The sequence below is a fragment of the Acomys minous genome (assembly GCF_964271855.1).
Source record: "Acomys minous genome assembly, chromosome: 6".
Classification (NCBI taxonomy): domain Eukaryota; kingdom Metazoa; phylum Chordata; class Mammalia; order Rodentia; family Muridae; genus Acomys; species Acomys minous.
The window spans coordinates 68,727,168-68,750,067 of record NC_140487.1 but is presented as its reverse complement, the minus strand read 5'-3'; the positions used below and the strand labels follow the sequence as shown (position 1 = coordinate 68,750,067).

At 46.8% G+C, this 22,900-nt stretch overlaps 1 protein-coding gene across 4 annotated transcripts in view; it reads right to left on the bottom strand.

Moving 5' to 3' along the window:
- Window positions 1-208: 208 nt before the first annotated feature.
- Window positions 209-22,900, bottom strand: part of HIPK2 (homeodomain interacting protein kinase 2) — a 178,508-nt gene continuing 155,816 nt past the window's right edge. For all 4 annotated transcript variants that reach the window (XM_084785522.1, XM_084785524.1, XM_084785521.1 and 1 more), the window contains exons 11-15: window positions 21,514-21,693; window positions 17,305-17,586; window positions 4,971-5,218; window positions 1,471-1,634; window positions 209-810 (exon numbers count right to left, since the gene is read on the bottom strand). In XM_084785522.1, the coding sequence (XP_084641648.1) occupies window positions 349-810; window positions 1,471-1,634; window positions 4,971-5,218; window positions 17,305-17,586; window positions 21,514-21,693 (1,336 nt within the window). In that variant the 3' untranslated portion in view covers window positions 209-348. The remainder of the gene's footprint in view (window positions 811-1,470; window positions 1,635-4,970; window positions 5,219-17,304; window positions 17,587-21,513; window positions 21,694-22,900) is intronic.

Below are 22,900 nucleotides of genomic sequence, written 5' to 3'. Positions count from 1 at the left end.
GTAGCTCTTCTTTTCCTTTCCAGTTTGGTGCAGAATGGGTTTGTGAGCTGTGTTTTTTTCTTTTTTTCCTCTTTTGTTACTAACATTTTTCTTTTTCTTTTTTTTTTCCTTTTTCTTTTTTAAAATAAAAGCATAGATCTCCCCCTCCTTAAACCCCACCTTTTAAAATGTTCTCGTCTCTGCTCTAAGTCTTCCCACTTCCTAGTTCAAGTTTCATTTGTGCCCCAGCTGCCCCCCTCCCTGCCCCATTTGCATTGTTTGTGTGTGGCACCTGCAGTATAAAATCCCAGCTCCCCAGCTCAGTCTGGGAGCTACTCCACCCACCTCCCTGCGGGCCTCCTCCAGTGTTTATATGTAAGGGTATTGGTTGACCTTGGCAGGACTCAGTGGGTATCCAGTGTAGACGGTGGAGGCTGGCGAGGCGCTGATATAGGTCTGGTGGGCGAACTGGGCTGGATACTGACTGGGGTGGATGGTGGGCGAGGGCAGGACCCGGGGCCCCATGCTCACAGGAACCTGGTGGACGATGCTGGCCGGATAGGCAGTGTGCTGCACGGTGTGGCGTGCCGAGCCTTGGGATGCCACCAGGTGGGCTACGGTGCCGGTGGAGCCTAGGGCTGTGGGCGCCGTATAGGTGTAGAGGTGAGGCTGGGTGGGGAGGTGGGCAGCCGCAGCCAGGTGGGGGTGAACAGTGCCGTGGCTCGGGCTGTTGTGCGGGAAGGTGTATGGAGCCTGGGCCATGGTAGGAGTGATGTAGGCCTGCTGTCGACGATGACTCCCAGTGCGGTCTGCAGCCATGTGCTGCTGAGCCTAAGGAGAAAAGCAGCAGAGGGACTGGGTTAGGGAGAGGAGGGGAAGGAGGAGGAACAGAATGGGAAACGAGAGCGGCAGCAGATGCTTCCCTTCAAAAGCAGAGACCGTAAACATTTGTTTGGATTGAGAAAGTAATGTCTGGCTGGCCAGTCACTAGGCTAGGGTGATATCCAGTAAGTCCAGCGGACACTTGGCTGCAGTGTCAGAAGGAGCCCTCTCTCACTGACTGCTTTCCCACGCGATATGAGAGCTCACTCTAAAAGTGGGGTCTTCCAGAAAGAGTCCGAGCAAACAGCCCTCTCTCCTGTAGAGAACCCAAATCACTGGGGCATGCATGCAAGTCTTCAGGTACTCCTTCTGTGGGTTGGGGGAGGCGGGGAGGACAGTGCTGGTTGTGAGGACCCTCTTCAGGGATAGCCTGGTGGACCAGCACAATGGCAGGGCACAATGGTCACCCTTTGCAGGGTTGACACAGCGCCTGTGGGCCCTCAGAGCAGCCAGTCTGCCCTGGCACCATGTCACTGAGTACTCTTATCACTTTGTTTTAGGCTGGCTCTCCATGACCCAGAGATACCACCTTTCCCAGGGTTGGTCTAGGGTAGGAATAAGCCACCCAGGCCCCTTAGGGCACTGCCTACTGTGGCTGCCGGGGTTTACCTGGCTGAGATTGAGGGGCTGCTGCTGCTGGAAATGGGGGCCTGGCCGCTGCTGCCTGTAGGCGATGGCTCCTGAAGAGCTCCCTGAAGAGTGGCCGCTGGTGGAGGTCACGGTGCTGGAGGACTTGGACTTGAAGGAGGACGAGTGGTGACTGGTATTGCTCGCTGACGGAGGGAGAATAGGTCATAGGTCAGTGGCATGTCCTTGGCTGTCTAGAAGATACTGTCCAGACTAAGTCTCCAGCCCTAGTCAGGCATTCACCTCAATTCTAAAGAGGCAGCTGGGCTCTGGGCCTTAGCTCTGTGGAGGATTGAAGCTGCAAATGAGGGAGCTAGAAGAACAAAATCAAGGGTAAAGGCACAGGCCTAAGCTGGGCCCCACACTGGTCCTCTGGGGGAAGTAGTGTCGCAGTACCTGGGAGGTGTAAGGAAGGAAGGAGGCCTGCCTGCTCCCCCCCAAGCCGAGGAGATCAGATGTGATCATGCCAATGGTTGGACCTAACAAACAGGGTGAACAGCAGAGCTACAAATAACCCTGCAGCTCTACTGACCCCAGGCAGGATGAAACTAATTCTCTCAGGGAATGACCTGAGAGCCTATCATGGCTGACATAACTGTCCCTATGTTACTGACAATGTAGACTCTGCCCAGGCAGGAGGTGGCTCTACACCACGGTCAATGTGATTCCAGCCCCATAGCTGGGAGTGGCACGAGAGCCTGCATTCTAACACATTCTCGGTGTCAGTGCTGCCAGGTAGGAAGACCATAGGTTTAGTGGGTAGGAGGTTGAGGAAGGGCAATACTCACATCAGATGGCCTAAGTGCCCGGCCAAGGGAGCCCAGAGCTTTATTAGAGCCTGCTGTCTTAGCCTAGCCAATAGACTCTAAGGATATGCTGTCTGCATGCTTTAAGAAGGAAAGGCAATGAGCCCGCGTCTCCACCAGTCCAAGCATATCTGAGCACTCTCACATTGTGCCTCGTAGTTAAGCGTTTCATTTCCTTCACTGAGTTTCCTGAATTGACTAAAATACCTGTCTATCTATATCTCATCCTTAGGACAAACGGTGCTACACATTAAGAACACCCTATGATAGAAGGTGGGGACCTTGAGTGACTTGGGCTGGATCAACTTTTTGACACTCTCAGGGTGATGAAGTCAAGAGTTGTGAAGCGTTCCATCAGAGGGATTGGCTCCAGGTCACAGGGGGACTGGAGACCTGGGGCAGAAGACAGCAGAACACTCTGCCTCTCAAGAGGCTCCCAACCTCAACTAAAGGAAGGGCTGAGTTGCTGGGAAGGAGATGGTGGGTCCCAGAATGAGGTTCCCCCTATCTGAGTGTGCACTGGCACCTACGGCCTCACCCACTTAACCCACTGCATCCAAGCCCCTTAGGAGGTGCCTTGCAACTGGGATGTTGAGCTTCCCAGGGGTCCAGGGGCATCTAGGTGCCAGTGGAGCAGACTATGTCTAGGATTCAGTGCCCAAACTAAGCCAGCTGGATTCCCAAAGCCCAGCCAAATCCTGGGTCTCTGAGGACTAGATATGGTGTCAAACAGAGAGGAGCATGTCTTGGGAGCCTCCCTTTCTCTCCAGGCCCCAGGGGCTTGTGTGCTGGAATTCAGCTCCTCATCCCTGGCTGGTGACAGACTGTGAACAGATCTCTGCTCTAGTCCGGCGTCCTAGACACTTTGTATGGATTACGTTAGAAGAAGACTGAATCAGTTCAAGGGCTCTACAGTTTGGGCCTGCTAAATGACAATTAGCATTCTACCTATGTAATAGTGTCCGACCTATTACATTATTGTGGTGACAAGATATGGGGACTGGGTCAGAGCTGGTTAAGCTGTCAGAGTGGACAAGCACTGGATGTTGAAGGTTCTGAAGGGGTCAGGAGATTCAGGTAGTGATTTCTCTTTCAGAGATGTGTGAGGTGGCAATGGGCCATCACTATCCTAACAAATTCCATAGCCAGGGAACAGATACTCATGCAGTGTGTGCGTGCAAATGTACACACAGGTACGCTGCAGCACCGGATCCTGAGAGGCCAGCGCATGGCCTGGGCCACTCTGTGAATCTCTGTGCTCTTGCAGTTCTTTTGTTTGGAAATCAGTAGTTATGTGTAGAGTTACTATGAAGAGAGAGTCCACGTGGAATTCGTTCCATGTGCACACCACGCCTTACTGAGTGGCTCAGCAGCCTCATATTATTTCTTAGCCAGGGCACTGTGGGCCCCCTACTCTCCTCACTCCCACAGCATTGACTCTGTAACTAGCATCAACTCCACAGACTGTGGGACCAGCTAGGACATGAAAACGAGCAGCGGTGGGAGGGTGCAGGGCAAATGTATTTGATGGGCCTATGTTCTGAAGAAAGTAGCTAGGGGACCTGTAAAGCCACAGGGGAGTGCTTGAAGGAGGCCGGTGAGCATACCTGACATCAGAGAGTGACAAGGAAAGAACTCTAAGCCTGCTTCCATTTCCTCTCAGGCAGAGCTACCTGGGGTTAAGAGGGGGCCTGGTCCCAGGCTTGCTGTGAGCGTTGGGAAGTCACTGCAAGCTGGCTGCAGCAGGGGACTAGAAAGTCCCTGGAGTTCTCATTTTACTCATACTCCACACTTTGAGTGGCAGCACCTCAGCAGCTGCATCTTCTAGGCCTGGTAATGTGGTAACCACCGAAGAAGAATCCTTACCTTCTCAGATAACCTCAGGTATCTCCTGTAGGCATGTCAGGGACAGACAGAGGTCCCTACCAAGGAACAATAGCCTCTCATTTCTTGACAGTATGTCCCTCCCTGACATCACGAAGATGCTACAGTTACAACAGTCGGCTGGCTGTGGCTGACAACAGCTTGTGGCAGAACAGACACACAGACTCTTTTGGCTTAGCCTCCCAACTCTTGTACGTGAGCATGAGTGGAGGGGACACTGAAGAGATGCTCTCCGTAAGACCGTGGCAAGCCGCTGCCCGGTCTTCAGAGGCTGAGCTCACCGGCTCTCTGCTAGGGCCCAGTTTTCAGGATAAACCTCACGGAATGTTAGTTCTTTAAGCAAAGCTGAGAGGAACGTGCTTAGCTCAGGTCTCTGTGCCCAAGGGAAAATCCTGATAAAGGATCATGACCCTCACATGGCACTCAGAGGAAGTGCTTCCTTCACCAGACACTTGCTCTACTAATAGGACCCTATAAAGATGTCAGCAATGTCCAAATCAGTCAATAAGAAAAATTACTTTCACTGTTTATTTACCAACCAAGGCAGAAGCAGAGCCACCCTGAAGACAGCCATGCTTTAAGACTTTCAAAAGGAAAATGTTTTAGGCAAAACATGATCGTTTTCTATGCGATAGGCAGAATCCCACTGTGGCTGCTTGAACAAAACCGTGTGTACAATGTAGGTGACCTGACAGAATTAGGTCTGTTCTGTTTCACTAGCATTAACAGTTCTAATAGCAGAGAACAAGAAGAGCAGAGAGATGCTATGGGCCTGCTGTGGTCCCAGGTTACCTGGCCCGAGGCTGTCACACTCTACCAACACTTCACTGGCCTGAGTCTTCAGTGGGGGCACGATGATGGTGCGGGGGTTGCCGGGGCAGTGATTCTCCAGGGCTCCCTTGGTGTCCACGGCGTTGGTGCCATTGTGCCCTGTGCGCTGCTGCACCGAGTAGGGGCTGGTGTTGCTGGAAGAGTCAGAGTAGGGAGAGTCGTGGACCGTGACACAGCTGATGACATTTTTTCTTTGCTTGGAGACCGTGCTGCAAAGTTAAAGGGAGAAGTTACAATTGTAGGCTGGCTGTGAGGTGTGGAAATCAGCTGTTTGGAGAACATCTTCTGGTAAAAGCCCCTGGCTGTGCCCTGCCCCAGGGTACATGTGAAGACGGGCAGAGCAGCGCTGGGCCTGGCCCTGGGCACACTGAGCGAGACAAGTGCCTGGGCTCTCCCCATGTGGCAGATTCAGTAGAGATGGATGGCAACCCCTCTGACTGCTGGGATAGGAGTGTGTCTGAGCAAAGAAACAATCTGAACGAACCAGGCAGGTGGAGGGCCAAGTTGGGAGGGAAACGGCCCTGGCTCTGGGCTCTGGGCCTGTGAGAGTCATCAGAGTGTAAGCAGGAAGGAAAGAGGTGCAGGGATTCAGGATGCTGCGGAATAGACAGTGGACAAGTGAGTGAGGCACTGAAGGTGCTGAGGATCTCGGCAGTGTCATTCAGAAACCTTGAGAAGTAGAGATTACATTGAATTTGGGAGATTGTGTTCAGGCCACCCAGGACCCATTCTTAGGGATGACCTGGCCTTCCTGCAGAGTACCTGGGCTGATATCAGGAGACAGTACTGTCCTGAGCTCTAAAGGCAAATGTGTGCTGATGGCACCAGGGAGTGGCTCCCAAGCCCTGGTCTTCATTGCTAACTAGAACTTCACCTGGGAACAGGGAAGAGCTGGCTTGGGATGGCTCCTGGCCAGCACTTGCTTTTCATAGAGTTCTACACTCCTGTGGTTACTCTGGGAACCAGTTCCATCTGCCTGAGGCTTGGTGACAGGCTGCTGAGATGACAGATGTGGAACCTACTGCGTACTATGCAAGGTTTTAAAAATGGATGCTCATCTATTTTTGTACACTGTTTATTTTTAAGAAATAACAATTGCCTAGGCCACATTCCAGCTAATCTGATATGGAAAAAAGGTAGTATTTATAGACTCTGAAGGAGTTCCCAATGCCCTCCTACCCCAGGAGTCTTGTCTAATGCCACAGACCCATGCCAGGCTCTTTCCACGATGAGGTTTTTTTTGTTGTTGTTTGTTGTTTTTTTAAATCTTATTTTATCATCTGAGGCAGAGTGGGGAAGTGGGAACTTTCAAGGGCAGCTAGGCAGAAGGCCAATAGGAGGTCACTAGGGTTGTGGACCTACAGAGGCTGGAAGGGCAGTCGCGTAAAAGCCCTGGGGGCCCTGGCCCCTGCTCCTGACACTTAGCACTGGTGATGCAAGGGCTGGACCACTCCTTTATTGGCCACGCACCCTATTCTTGCTGGATTAGGACAGAAGGGCCCAGACTCGCAGCTGGGTCTGCGAGTTAGAACATGGCCTTCTAGTCAGATGTTTACATTAGTATGTGCTGATGACAGGGCCTTGGGAACTGCTTGTCCACACAGTTATAATATGGGTAATAACAGAACCCGTGTCACAGGCTGTTCTCAGGACCTGGTGAGAAAATAATGCCACATGACACTTGTTAAGTAGTTCTTCACATAAACTCTCACTGTCACTATACAGGACAAGCTTCCATAACCCTTAATCCCCAATGTCCCCAAACTTAAAACTTATTGACTGCTGATATGGCAGCATAAGTGGGAAACCCATGTCTGACCTGATGTGACTGATATGATAGTCAAAAAGCAGGCATACTAAAAATAATTGTGTAAAATCCCCTTTGGAAAACTTGAAATTCAAAACAGTTTTGGTTCCAAGTCTTTTTAATGTTTATTAAAAATAGATTTTTTTCATATAATATATTCTGATCATGATTTCCCCTTCCTCAGCTTTTTCCAGATCCCCCTCACATCAACCCATACCTTTTTTTCCTTTCTCACTAGGCAACTAAAAACAAAAAATAAAAAACAAACCCCAAAACAACAAAAACCAAGAAAAAAAAAACCCATACAAACAAATCAGAATAGGACAAAACAAACGGGGGGGGGGGAGGTGCAGAGATGCACACACAGAGAAATCTTACAAAACCATAAATTCAGAAAACTATATAATGAAAAAAAAAAAAGCCTAGCTAGACAAATCACTATGAAACAAAAGTCCTCAAAGTTTGCTTTGTGTTGGTCATCTAGTGCTGGGTATCCGGCCTGCCCATAAGTGGTTGTTTTATTTATTTTATTTTATTTTGTTTTTTTGAGACAAGGTCTCTCTGTGTTAGCCTTGGCTGTCCTGGACTTGCTTTGTCGCCCAGGCTGGCCTGGAACTCACAGAGATCATGCCTCTGCCTCCTGAGTGCTGGGGTTACAGGCATGTACCACCACGCACGGCTATCCCTAAGTGGTTTGTACCCTAGTCAAATGTTGGAGAACTATTCTTCCTGAGTGGTTATCAACAGGAAGTAGGTTGAGTTAGGAACAGGGCTTATGACCACTTCCCCTCTCTGTGCTGGGACACCATCTGGCTTAGACCTGTACAGGCCCTGTCCCAAGCCTTATTAAAGACAGGGTTCCACTACGTAGTCTAGGCTAGCCTCGAATTCAGAGACCCGCCTGCCTCTGCCTCCCGAGTGCTAGGATTAAAGGCGTGCGCCACCATTGCCTGTTGTCCCACGTCTTTTCGATAAAGGATACTCAACTTGTATTCTCATTGGTTGTGCTACCTTACAAAGAATTTTATGACGGAAGAACTTGCTGAAGAAGTTTCTTCTCTAGTCTTTGCTAAACCAGGAGACTGATAGGAATGAAAGTGACAAGTCATTAGTTTAGAATCTTGGAGATCTACAGTCAGTGCCACAGGGAATAGCTGCACAAAGAAACAGAAACATGCCTCCGTCCCCGAGAAGATGAAAAGCGCAGTAGGAGACTGTATAACAACATGACAAGTTAAACAGTAAAAGCTTTACAATAACCAGTTAGAATAATGGATGTCACAAAGCCTTCCACAACTGTCAAGTGCGTCTTCCAGATGATAATTGTTAAGAACCCAAAAGAAGGAGAGGAATGAACAGGCTGCATGCATTTACAGCTCTGCACATTACCTTATTTTAAAAATTGTACTTGGTGGTGGTGGTGGTGGGGAGTGTGTGTGTGTGTGGTGCCTGCAGAAGCCAGAGGTATCGGGATGCCCTTGAGCTGGAGTTATAGGCAGTTGTGAGCCTCCTGGGAATAGAGCGTAGGTCCAACAAATGGCCTTATGTGATCTTAACTGTCCAGCCATCTCTCCAACCCCATGAGTGAAGTTCTGATATGCATCTTGAAAGTATCACATAAAACAAGCCAGGAACAAAATTTGCATGATTCAACACAAGAAATACACAGAATAGGCAAGCTCATACAAAGTGGAGATAGATTACAGATACAGAGGTAGGGGAGGGGGCAGTTGGGCAAAGAAAAATGTAAAATCATTTAATGGGTAGAGACTATTGGGTGGGAATGGTGGAAAAGTTTTAGAAATAGATAATGGTGACAATTAGTGCCCCTGACTGGCTAAAATGGCAACCTTCAATTTTTTTTTAACCATAATTTAAAAAACTAATGTCCAATCTTCCTAGTGAATTACACATAGCAAATTGGCAAACTGTACAGCATATGAATTATTTCTAATTTTAAAAAGCCGATGGGTTTATCCGCAATAAAAAGCTCACAGGACTTGGCCTTGGGCCCTCTAGTAGCACTGCCTCCGCACATCTCAGGGGCCACACATAACAGATCTGCCGTGAGAGTTAGAAAGCCAGTCCCTAGGAAGAGGGCCCTGAACCTGGAAAACAGGAAAAAGCAATGGAGATGTGGGAGCCGCTGTGCAGAGCTGAGAGGAGGCGTGGCCAAAGGAAGCCACTGGTCTCTGAGCAGGACTGTCTGGTGTCCTGTTGTTGTGGCCTCCCTCCCACCTGCATAAGGTACAAAATGCCACGGAGAATTCTCTGCAGGGAGGTTCCCAAGGGGATGCGGGAGGCACACTGCTTAGCTTGTCACTGTCACTGTATAGAACTAAATAACCCAAACACAGTGGCTCCTCTTACAGTTGCCGGAAGTGGGGATATGTTCTGTCTCAGGGCCGTGTTCTGAAGGTGGGTAGAGGCTGGCTGCCGGTGTGTCCTGCAGATGGCGTTCTAGCTCTGCTCTGCTTCCCCATCACAGATGGGACCCTGGGAACCATGGCCCTATATCATCCATCTCTGACCCACTCTGAAATTACTTGGGGAGATGGGAGAGATTACTTGCAGTATGAAAGGGCCCATTTTGAATATAATGCGGAGATTTATCATGGAAGACATTCAAGATAAAATCCAGTCTACTGGGCTGGAGAGATGGCTCAGAGGTTAAGAGCACTGACTGCTTTTCCTGAGGTCCTGAGTTCAATCCCCAGTAACCACATACATGGTGGCTCACAACCATCTATAATGTGATCTGATGCCCTCTTCTGGCCTGCAGGTGTACATGCAGACAGAGCACTGTATACATAATAATAAATCTTTAAAAATTTTTTATTTATTATGCATACAATGTTCAGCCTGCATGTGTGCCTTCAGGCCAGAAAAGAGGCTCCAGATTTCATTATAGATGGTTGTGAGCCACCATGTGGTTGCTGGGAATTGAACTTAGGACCTTTGGAAGAACAGCCAGTGCTCTTAACCACTGAGCCATCTCTACAGCCCCAAATAAATCTTTTTAAAAAAATAAATCCAGTCTACTGTTCATACCGAGAGAAACTAAATCTCTTCAGTGAGAGGACTTTATACATAAAGCAGGTCTTGGCCAGTTCCTGCTGAGCCTCCTTCCCTTATGCTATTGACTATTTAGAAAGTGATCTAATGTAGCAACACACACAACACTAATTTTGACCAAACTGTAATCTGACCTCAAACACAATTCACATTGCTCCCATTTGGAATTCATAACTCAGATTTGCAAAGTAAAGAAGCCTAATGCAGATACATTTTTCCTAGCTGCTGGAACTTTCTGAAGGCACAATGAATTACTTCATGAACTAGCATGCTGCCATTGAAGGTAGGCTTTCTAGACAGAGGCCTGTGAGAGCTGGAAGCTTGGTTGGAAGTGAGTGGAGCATGTCAGTGTCTTGTTAGCTGTGAAGAAGGGGGTGGGAAAAGCTCTACAAACTCTTCCCGAGGCTCATCCCTCTGTGTGTAGCTAGAAAGCCCCATGACCTAACAAGTAAAAGCACGCGGGGCAGCTTAGCAGTGCATCTTTTGGGACTGATATAAGACAGCTTGGGAAAGATGAATTAGTTTGATAGCCCTGCTTCTAATCTTATCCACTGCTAGAAATGTCTGTGCTCTAGGTAAACTACCCAGATCAGAGAGCAGTGGGAAGCTGCTAATGGCCCATTTAAAAAACCAAGTGTGCTTTTGAGATCGCCACGGCTAGTTCTTCAGGCTCATGTGTGTCAGTACTACTGGGATTCACGCCACCATTGTCTCTGATTATTATTGACAGTTTATCAATACCATTCTGAGCTGGTTAATGGAAGTGAGAGAGACAGCAATAGGAGAGGAATGAGAAATATTTGCTCAAATGGCCTTGGCAGACATCACTTCTGAATAAGAAGCAAAGCAGCAAGAGCTCACGACTGCATTGTGTTGTCATGGCAATAGATGATTTTCATCATTTTAAAATGATGAAAGGAAATAAGGAGCTAAGATATAGAAATGAGCCACAAAGGAGAAAATACAGCCAGAGGATCAGATGCAAGCTGCTGACCCCATCCCTGTAGGATCCTGTCTGGAATGTGATTTTGATTTCTATTTGCTAATCTCAGCCAATTTCATCCTTCAAGACCAAGGTCAAAACTCATTTCCTCCAATAAACTTTCCATGACTCCTGACTTCAGAGTAAATGCTGTATGTGAAAGAAAAAACACAAACCAAAGCAAAGCAAACCAAACCACAACAACAACCCTATTCTTCCATTACAACACTGATGACCAAATATACTGACACACCCTGGGCACATTATCAGCTACCATGCAAAGTGCTGCATTTGTGTTATTTCCTTCAGGCCTTGTAACAAGACTACGTGGTAAAGAAAACGATTACTTCCCTCTTAAAGACAATGAACTGCAGGCAAGGAGAGCTTGAGTCATTTGCTTGCCCAAGGTCAAAGCATCTGCAACATTAATCACTACATAGCCCTCAGCGTCTCCCAGAGAGGGTCCTAGCAAACACTGGAAAGGTAAAATGAATGAAACTCTCCTTTCTGCTGTCTCTGGGGCCCATTTGCTAAGTGGTTTTTGTATTTTGAGCACATGGTGGTTTGCATAGACTGTTTCCCAGCTGAAGGAAATAAGACCTGAGGGTTCAGCCAGCCTTATTGCTTTGTCCCCACGACCCTTTTGCCCTAAGTCCCTCAAGCAGAAACAGCAGAGGATTACTTTTAGCTGTCCCTAGTGAGAGGAGGATGAAAAGCCAAGGCCTGCAGACCAAAGTACCCCGTCTGACGTTACGTGGCTTTTAATTTAGCTATTAGTATGAGACAAAGTACCTTAAAGTTGTTTGTTTACTGTTGATGTATGTGTTTTTGTGTGTACATGCCTAGGCATGGAGGTCAGGGGTCAACCAGAGGTGTCATTCCTCAGGAGATGTCCATCTTGTTTTCTGAGACAAGGTTTCTCTCTGGCCTGGAGCTCACCAAGTAGGCTAAGCTAGGCTAGTCAACCATTGTGTCCCAGGGATCTACCTGTCTTTGTAATTCCACGGCATGCACTACCATGCCCAACTTTTTCACGTGGGTTCTGAGGTTCAAACTCAGGTCCTTATGCTTGGATGGCAAATACTTTTCCAACTAAGCTATCTCCCAGGCCCCACAACTTTATCTTAATATGGTACATACATCTTATTTAAATGATATCTGAATTTGTTTGTTCACACGTGTGTCAACATTAAGGTCAGCCTTCACATGACTACTTTGGGTCTGGAAGGAAGTGCTGTCTTTCCATCCCCTTTCCTCAGTAGTTCGGCTACCTCTTCCTAAACCAGCTTGACTCAGCTGGCCTGGGTCACCAGTCACAAAAGCCATGCTCTGAGCACTGCCCTGCCAGACCAGATCCACTCCTCTCTGGTGGCCTCAGCCCCATCTGTGGAAAGCAATGAGTAACCAGGAGGTTGCCAGGCATCAGTGTGGTTGCAGTATATGAAAGCACCGAGATAAACTATTGGGGCAGACAGGTTGGCACAGTGCTTCTTTTTTCAAGATGCAGCCCCTGAGCCTTTCCCCTCCACCCACTGACCTGTTCTGAACAGTGCCCTGTAAAGAAGTTGTAGTGAGGATGGCTGCGTGAACAACCTACCACTGCTGGGGTGAGTCGCGAGGCTAAAATAGCTGTCAACCTAGGTGTGCCCTGTAGCTCAAAACCAGCCTCCGTTACAGGACACTGTGAGGCTGGCGTCTTTGTTCCTTCCCTCTAGCTGGCAGTCAGGAGCCCAGGAGTGCCATCTGGTGCTGGTTGTACGGGGCCCTCTTAACCAGCCTAGGAGGCGAAGAGTTTACATTGTTGTAGGCGTCAAGGCAAAGAAATTCCAATTTGGGTTGACATTTTTGCTCAGGTAATAATAAATGATTGTTTATTTTTCTTTCTCTGGTTGCTCATTTTTCAGGCAGAAGTCATTTGAATCATTTAAACAATAGTTTGTAAGTTTCCGACTGTGACTTATCTGGAGTAATTTTACCACCTTTTCAATTTAGTATAAAGGAGCAAAATATCTTGGGTCAACTCTTTTTTTTTTTTTGGTGTGAGAACTGTACACAGAGCCTCATGCATTTTGGATAAACAACTGAACTACAGACCTAGGCCCCAATTAAAAAAAATAAGAGTGAAAGAAGACATAAGAAAAGATTTTATATTTAAAACATCCTGTGATATTTATGAACCCATTTTCTTAGAGTTAGGGACTGTTCAGCTAATATTGCCAAGAGTGTCAAGTAGCTGCCTTGTGTGCTGTCAAGTGTGGAATGCAGACACGCCCTATGACCCAACTTCTCTACTAGAGATGGCCATCCAAGTGACTCAGTGATGGGCAAAGGGATAACAGATCATCAGCTGAAATGAATCTCTCTGATCACACACTTAAAATGTTTTCCTTATGTCTCCATAAGGTGAGTTAGGCATGAGGATTTGGGTGAACCGACATGACCTTGTAAACACTGCTCAAGAAGGTTCCATGTAAAAGAAGATAGAGACAATCAAATGCTTCCCCCGTCAGGAGCACTTGCAATAAGGCAGGTTCTACTTAATCCTGGGCAACACAGGAAGAAGCACATTTATTGTTTAGTTTTTCTGTCTTTAGTTATGCCAAGTCTCTAGCTATGATTAGAAAGTCCCTGGTCTGGTAGTGAACCACTGAGAAATAGAGAAAAAACATTTATTAAGATGATATGAAACAGTGAAAAGATTTAAACTTCTGCCCATTTCCTGAGATGGCCTCGGCCTGGCACTCTACAGTGCCTGGTGAACATGCTCTGAACTCCGCGTGGCCCTGTCATGGCTCCCTGCACGCACTGGTGCTTATCATGGGTTGGCCGCAGAAGTGGGAGGACTCAATAGCTATAAAGTTAGTGACTAACGGGAAATCAGTTATTTTGTCAATAATCAATAATATAACGTCTTCAGTGGTATAGCATGTCCTGAATGAATCCCAATTCTCCCACCTGAACCTTTATTAATTAGACTGAGTCCTTTGGCTTTCTTGGGCCTGGGTTTCCTCATTTATTGAATGGAAATAGAAGTGACAAGCAGACTGAGGTAAAACGTATGTGCAGGTCTGCTATGATTCCCTTCAGTCCATCCTGTCCCATGTGTCTGGCCATGTGCTTCGGCAGTTGCCCATATTTGCAGTCAAGACCTTCCTTTTACATTCTTTTAACAATTCTAGGCAATGCTGTCTAGTTTTGCAGATGGAGTGACATTGTCAATAAGGCCCAGACATGTGGTTCAGCACTTATCTTATGTTTATGTTAAAAGACACTCTGTGGTGAGGCTCTGTTTCCCTGTGAGCATCTTTGACCCCTGACTCTTTAGCTGTTGTGCCGAGGCTGAGCCACACTAGGGAAACAACCAGCATTTGAGGACCACACTGGGAACTACAAATGCTAGACTGAACTAAGTAGCAAGTAGGGAATTAAGTCAGGAAGACAGAACACTCGATGCTCACTTCCCAGGAGAAATGTGGTTTGGTGACAAGGATGACCAGAGTTAGAGACTGTGGTGGTTTCAACGAGATGTCCCCCCTAAGTCTTGGGCATATGAATACTTGGTCCCCAGTTGGTGGCTGTTTGGGGAAGACTGGGAGGTGGGCAGGCTTTGAGGTTTCAGAAGACATGTATGCTTTTGAGTTAGTGCCCTTGCCTCCTGCTTGTGCTTCGAGATGTGAACTCTTAGTGGTTCCTGCTGCTTGCTAAGGTAGCTCTGCCATCTGGACTCTAACCCTCTACAACCATAAGCCCCATACAAACTCTCTCTTCTAGAAGTTGCCTTGGCCATGGTGTTTGATCACAATAGAAAAGTAACTAAAACAGCGACAGAATGTCTGCAATGCTCAAACTGGAATGTGGAGGACAGAAGATGCTGTCCAGCTCTGGAGCCCATGCCAAGGGCTTTCTTGTTTAGGTGCAGATAGTATACTCTTGCTTTTCTAGACCTGATGCCTTTCCTTGAGCCTCTGAGAGCCTTCTGACATTCCCTCACCCCCATCCTAGGGGAAATACCTCAAAACCCCATTCCCATGTCTAAACCCATCTCCTCCAACACTCTTCGTCTCTTGGATAAGCTTCGCAACTGCGATGCTTCTGTTTGCTCCCCTTTGTGGTTCTGCCACATCAGGCATCTCACTTAAATCTGCAACTTTCTTCCTTCAGCTCCCCTGAGACTTTGCTAGTTTTGCTGGAAGAGATGCTCTGAATGTCAGAATGATTTGTGCATGTCTTATCTTGCTTATTACCTGCAAGCCTCAAGAAGAGAGACTGTCCCGACTGCTTGTATAACACTTGAAGTTACAGATAGAATATCTTACAATGGGGGTAGAGTAAATATTCACTGTGTTAAATTTTATGGTAATTACAATATCCAGGAACAAGTAATTGTAAGTTCCTTAACATTCTCATTGTTAAATATAGTCACAGTTATTGATACAATTACACAGTGCTTTCTCTATGAATAAGAGCTACTGGCTGCTGCTTCTTCAGGTAGACTTTCGTATCTTCTTAGGTACTGAACCATTTTCTAAGGCAACAGTCATTCACCTCTGCAGAAAACATCACTATTGCATACCTTCCCTGCAAGCTCCCTGTCACCACAGTGGGTAGCCGGGGCCCTTTCCCAGCACTCTGTGGCTTCAGTCTGCAGCGTGTCCTCCCTATTGTGAGGAAGGCTGGCAGTCCTCTATATATCACTGTATGAAGCCACTGGGTTCAGTTTGTGGGTGTTGCTCCCATGTCACCCACCCATTGCTGCTGCCCACCTTTCCTCTGAGCCTCTGAGGCATTTGCATCACAGTTTTCACCAGCTACCACAGTTCAGTTACGATGTTTCCTCCTGGGGAAACAGCTGTGTGTTCTACTTGCCTTTTGCTTTCAGCCCTATTGGCTCTCTGGCTGCTGGAGAGGTGGTGCTCATCTTCCTGTCCTCTGACCCTCTATTCAATTCTCTCCTGAGCACTAATGTTCAGAGTCGGTGTCAATTCAGATCTCAGACTTCAAAAATGGCACTGCATTCTGGTTGACAGCATTTCTCCAGCTGTGCTCAAGGCTGCTCAGCTTTTCTGATGCCAGCACTACAAATACATGCACAGGCTTCCCCAAGTCAGGGGCCAGTCTGGGGTAGGAAGAAACTTCCTCTCCGGAGGGAGACCAAACCCTCAGGATTCTCAGGTTTGCACAGATGGAACCCTAACTCAATTTGGGGCTATAATCACAAAGGCAGGCGAGGCCAGTCTTGGAACATGCAGATGTTCTGTAAAGTAACACTGGGGTAATAAAAACATGTGCCTGATCTCACCAACCCTATGTTCCCTCAGACACCTAGCAAATGGCAGGAACAGAAACACAACAGTATATTATCAAACTACACTGATGATCACACTGCGCCATCCAACAGGAAGAAGGACACATTAAGGAGACACATACTAGCCCTGTCAGTGAAAACTCAGACTACTAATTTCACCTGAAAGCTGGAAGGGTTGCATCCTGTCGGAACTGCTATGGCGAAGGGCTGTGATCAGTTTAACTGAACATTTTGTAATGGCTGCAACCATGGAAATTTACTGTCTTATCAGAAACATTTGTGGTTAATAACTAGCAGCATTACGTCTAGTCAGGAGTCAACAACTGGGGCCTAATTGTGAATATGGAACCTGGCATCCATTTGTGGGACATGTCTAGTGATAATTGGAGGTCCTGGCTCGGGGTGGCAGGCCCCCTTCCCTGGCCTCACTCCTAAGGCAGAGGTACTGGGGCAGGGTGTGGTTGAGACTGTGGATCCTGGGAGGCTGGGCTGGTGGCACATGTTTCTGGAGTCTGGCTGTAAACTGAAGAAAAGAGGCTCTGGTGCCAGGGTTAACAGTCTCACAAATACAATAAATCTCTCCCCTCCATCCAGGAAGCATACACAGAGTAAAATGAATTACTGCTACTTTGGAATAAACAGTAGTGCTCTCTGGGTGAAGAGTCAACTGACAGTTTGAAGGCCTGGGTTAATCAGACATGAGGACATTTTTGATCAATTGGACAATTACTTCAAATTCTGAGTGAGCCAAGGCAACGTTAGAGAGATATCCTGACCAACTAGAAATAAATTCAATAGCCAGTGGCAGCAATTTTTAAGCTTCTAAGTGTTAAAATAACCTGGAGTTGGGAGCCCAGTTTTCATAGGCTCATGCTCCGAAATGTTCAGGGACTGTAACTATTTTTTAAGGCCAAACTCACTGAGAATTATTTTGGTTTTGAACGATCATGGCAAGCCTGTTTGTCACTCTCATGAAGTCAGTTTAGGATCTGAGAGCATGGCTCAGGGATCAGGAGGCGATGATCACCACCTTTCCTGGAAAGCGGTCCGCATCCTTGGCTGAGGGCAGCTCTAGCATGATGCATGCCCTCTGCTCTTCCCTGAGAGTCCGAATGCACAGCCTCACCTGGTGGGGGCATGTTTCTGTTCTTCTTCCTCATCTGTGTCACTGCTGATGGTGATGACACTGACTGTGGGGCTGGGAGTGTCGGGGATGACAATCGTCTGCCGCTGTCGCTCCCTGGTGGTGCTGGAGGCCACGTCACCCCACCCACAGGTGACTGAGGTGCTGCAGGCTGGGCTGCTGTGCACCATGGCACACCGTGGGGGAGTGTTCTCCTTGACACGCTTGGATCGCTGAGGGGAGCTGATAGCCTGTGAAGAGGTCACCTCACAGGTGGAGACATTTCTGTAATGACAAAACAACACATACTTACAGAGGAAGGTCTGGCTCTACATCTCCATCCAAGGGACCCCCAACCTTCAAAATCTCCACAGAAAAAAAACCCGAAGCCCAGGCCAATTGGCCCTCCATCTGTGACAGATGTGACCTCAGCTAGGTCCTCTTTGGGCTCTGGGTTCTTGAGAGCTGGTCTCCTAAGGACAGCTCTTCTGATCAGGAGTGTAACAGTCTAGTCCAACATGGCGGCGTATGATAATCTTCAGGATTCAGTGCAGCCTTTGGCTTCATCTAGTCCTCCTTCAGTGGTACTTGAGTCTTGTTTTAGGAGTGGTGAAAAAGTGTTTGCCACATTAAGGCTTTGGTCTCCTTGCTGATGGTTGGTTTATTATTTAATGTCCCCCTGCCCCTTCTCTGCTGGGGCTGAATCCAGGTTATCACAGATGTTCTAGCATGGAGCCACTCTGCTAGCTTAAGACATGGCGAGAGTTTCCAGAACTAAAGAGTATAACCTCAGTTGTGTGTGTGTGTGTGTGTGTGTGTGTGTGTGTGTTTTCCTCGAGAGTTGTCCATCTTGTGTTTTGAGACAAGGTCTCTCCCTGACCCGAGCGAGCTCACTGATTTACCCTGTTACCCAGGCTCCCTGGGATCTGCCTGTCTCTGACGCCAGGACTTGAGTCACAGGTGTGCTGTGCCATGCTCAGCTTTGTATGTAGGTTCTAGGGACTAGACTCAGGACTGTGCTTGTGTGCTGAGTGATCACAGAGGGAGTGAGCTCCCCGACCCCGTGGTTCAGCTTTCCCTTCTGGGAAAAGCTATGACTATTCAGATTTGTGAATGAACAATGGAAAATAAAACAAACAAACAAAAAACAAAACAAAACTGTTTTTGGATTTTTACCTGAGCCTCATGGGAGGCTTATCAAGTAATTTGTATTGCAATAAAAATGCAAATGCAAGAGGAAGAAGGTATGCTTAAGAATGGACTTTTTAAAATATGGATAAGCCAAATCTGACTATTGTAGCATAGCTCTAACTCTTTTGAAATTATTTATTAGTTTTACACTTATTGATTATTTCATGTGTATGAGGGTTTGCCTGCATTTATGTGCATCTTGGTACCCTAGAAGGGTTGGAGAGGGTATCAGATCCCCTGGGACTGGAGTTACAGATGGTTGTGAGCTTCCATGGGGGTTCTGGGAATCAAACCTGGGTCCTCTAGAAGAGTAGTCAGTGCTCTTAACTAGTGAGCTATTTAGCCCAGCCGAAGGGACTTTTTAATTTAGCTTATTGACCTGAAATTTTACATTAAGTTTTGGTAACTTTAGGGGACAATTACCTTCTTTTTTCCCCATCAAACACATACAGTGAAGATCAAAGTCAAGAGAGAATAAATCTTCGGCCCTGCTGTGTCCTTAGAGTCTAGTACCTTCTAAGTAAAGAGATGGCAGTAAAATAATAGCTCAGTAAAGGTGACCTTGATTTTACACATAGCTACCTTGGTAAACTCCTCTGGAGTGAGGTTTTCTGGTAAGATCAAAGCCTTTTCTATATGTTATGGGGTCACGGTGGTAAAGAGAAAGCATGTCTGCTGTATCACTATAAGGGATGGCCTTCTGTGAGGTTTCTCACAGATTTGCTGGAGATACATCTTTAAAAGAGGCAGCTGTATCATGTGGTGGCGCAAGCCTTTAACCCCACAGTCAGGAGGCAGAAACAGGTGGATCTCTGTGAATTTGAAGCCAGGACTCATCTACATAGTGAATTCTAGGTCAGCCAGGTCTACAGAGTGAGACCCTATCTCAGAAACAGAAACAAAAAGAAGGAAAGAGGTGATTTGCACTGTGACTATATTGACTTTGCATTGCACATGCAGTGTGGAGAGAGACAGTGGGGACTCCAAGGGTCCTGACTATGCATACTAGCAGGGCGGCCATGAATACTAAGCTCAGTTCTGTCTGATCTGCATTCTAGTAGGGCTCCTGGCTGAGCCTACGGGAGCACAGAGATCAAGGCAGTGGCTTCTGCTGCCTCTCAGTGACATTGGCATGTTGTCACACGGCTGCCACACTAAAGCATTCTAAGGAGCTGCCACTGACCTAAGCAGAATTTCCTCGTGTTATCAGAAACACCCTAACAAGGAAGTATGAAGGAGGATGCCAACTTGAGGGGAGTTAGCCCTTGAATTAATGTTTGAATAAGAATTAAACAAGGCAGATCTAACTTCTGGCATGAAGAATAAGGAACCTCATGTGTGAAGAGGAACCTCAGAAAAACTGTGTCCTTCAGATTGGCTGTGGGCATATCTGTGGGAATTCTCTTGATTGCTAATTGACTTAAGAGGGCTGTGGAGGGCACCATGTCTAGGCAGGCGGCCTGCACTGTATAGGAAAGGTAGTTAAGCATCAGCTTGGGTGCAAGCCAGTAAGTCATGTTCATTCATGACCTCTGCTTCAGTTCCTGTTTTGGCTTTCCTGGACAATGGACTATAACCTGAGGTGAATAAACTCTTTCCTTCCCAAGTTGTTTTGGGGCAGAGTCTTTTTTTTTTAAATCACAGAAACAGAAAAGCAAATTAGAACAACTAGACATTTTATGTACCTGATTTCTTTTGTTCAATCTATCCCAAATAAATATGTGCACCTAATTCACTGTCACTGGGTGTTCTGGAGCAATTCTGAACTTGCATGATCTAAATATATTTGACAAGCTATAAGTTATGGTTTTTGCTCTTATTGTTTGTTTTTTGAGTGGAGCCTAGATAGCTCTTTTTAAAAAGGTCAGGCTTATCGAACTATATAGTTGATACTGTATACACTAACTTCTCGCTGCTGAAGTGTTTGGTGAGTTACTGACTAGCATACAGTTACAAGCTCCACCCACACCCTAGACAGGGAACCCTTCATGCACTGTCCCCTCTTCATGGCCAGTCCCTGCCACTGCTAATTTATCCCTGGGTTTGCCTTCATCAAAGTGATGTGATATGTAACAGGGGCCTTGTGTCCATCTTGAGTTCAGGAAAAGGGAGTCATCAATGTTATATTTAAGCAATTATCCAAATGTGTTCATGTGAGATCAGTTTTATAGTTTCACGATCTAGGTCTATCTCACTAGCGAAAGAGCTTAATTTTAAGTCAATGAGTTGTATTTTTCACCTCAAATCTCAAAGAAAGTGCATTTTTCTAGTGTTTTTGAAAAAGATATCTTGATTGTCTGTAATCAAATGGAAGCTTCAGAGGACTGCCTTTTCTAGAAAAGATGACAGAGGTTGTGAGGCCAACTTTAGTCAGGCTTTGAACCTCCTCATAGGCTCAACTGTGCACTTCCTTATAAAAGCTGGTTTTAGTCAGAGGCCACTCCCCATCTCGTGATAGCAGACTGGACTAAATGTCTGATCAGATTCCTTATTCTCCACTGTCCCTTAGGTGATGGCTAATCCTTCAGAGAATCCTGTTAGGGTGGTTTAGCTGCAATCTTCCAGTTTCTGTTGCCTCCTATTTGTTATTTTACCTATGTGACCTAGACACTACTCCCTGGCTGCAAATTCTCACTGCCCATGGTCTGTGCAGAGCTGAGCCCACTCTTTTTCCTCCACTGCAGCATCTCTGACCCCATCCCTGTGGTCTCAAGTAAAATCTTCCTTACTGTGCTTTAATACTTTTTCTTTAATAAAAAGAACTGAAGCACTCAAAATAATTGGCACACCAAGACTCTAGATCTAGGAACTAGGAAGAGTCAAGAGGCAGGGTTTCACTTGCACGGGGCCAAGGGAGACTGCTTTCAGCAAACCCTGGAGTGTTGTGTGACGCTCCCCATTCATGCAGGAAGAGCTGCTTTCTGCACCATGCTGGGGCAGTGCACTGGCAACATTACTTCCCAGCGGTGATGAGCATTTTCATCTTCTGGTGATTCTGGCCCCCAAGCTCTCATCACCTACCTCACAGATGACTGGTGCTGCTTACTCTTCCTGGAGGAGGTGGTGCTGGTTGGTTGCTGCCTCATCACGTGGGCTACACCCACATTTAAGGGCTGGGCTGCTGGAAGGGTCACATGTCCAGTCAAGAGTGCAGGCTGCTGCATGATAGGATTGTAATGGCTTCCATGAGCATGTGTGTTCCTGAAAGAAAAAAGGGAATACAAGGCCCTTAGCGGCTTTACGGAAGCTCTTTAATAAAGCGACGCTTCTTTTCCAGGCAAAGGCTGACCAATGTTAGCTGTCTCACTAAGCCATGAGGAGGCTGAAGAGAAGAGCCTCACAGGGTAAGTTCGTCATGTGGGAGTCCTAGAAATGCAGAATGGAAGCCCTGCGCTGAGGAAGCAGGAGGAATCAGCTGGCTGATGAGTGAGAACCAAGGCTTTCGAGGGGAAAGAATGTCAAGTGTGTAGATTCAGTCTTTAAGTTCTAGAGAAATGGGATAGTAGTTCCTCCGACCTTTACAGTCCCTGAACAATAATATGCGCCTTTTGTTTTAGAATTTACAAAGCAACTTCAGTGGGTTCCTTTATTCTGTTTTGTGAGGTAGGCAGGATGTCTTAGAAATACCATTTTATCATGATGTAATCTGTAATGAAAAAAAATTAAACTTCATTTCAATAAACTACTAGGGTTGGCCCAAGGAGAAAGGGCAAGCAAGTAACAGACATGAGAGAGTAAGCTAGAGTGAGACGGGGAACAGCCAGGGAGATGGATAAATGGGAATGGCAAAAGAGATAGGCAGATGGGTGACAGCAAGGAAGAAGAGAGTTAGAAAGATGGGTGACAGCAAGCAAAAAGAGAGATGGAAAGATGGGTGACAACAGCAAGGAGTCAGACCGTAAGGGAGACAGAGACAGACAGAGAGCCAGAAGAAAAGTTCTCCTGGGCTTTAAGACCTTCAGTTTGTACCTTAAAAAAAAAAAAAAGAAAAAAATTCTTTTCTTTTCTTTCTTTCTTTTTTTCTGGTTTTTCGAGACAGGGTTTTTCTATGTAGCCTTGGCTGTCCTGGACTCACTTTGTAGACCAGGCTGGCCTCGAACTCACAGTGATCTGCCTGCCTCTGTCTCCCCAGTGCTGGGATTAAAGACGTGCGCCACCACGCCTGGCTCAGAAATACCATTTTATTAATGAAGAAATTGTAGTTAATGTGAAAAACAAACTTTGGCGACTGGGAGCCATATGTTTCTGGTGTTAAGAATCATTCCCTCAGTAGCTAACACAATGCTCAGGCATGCAGCAGCTGATCAGTTAATTACACGCTTGCTGAATGAACAATTAGGTTAACTGAGGGATGACTAGACATGTAGAGAGTTTGTATTAAATCAAAATTAATAACAGTCATACACAC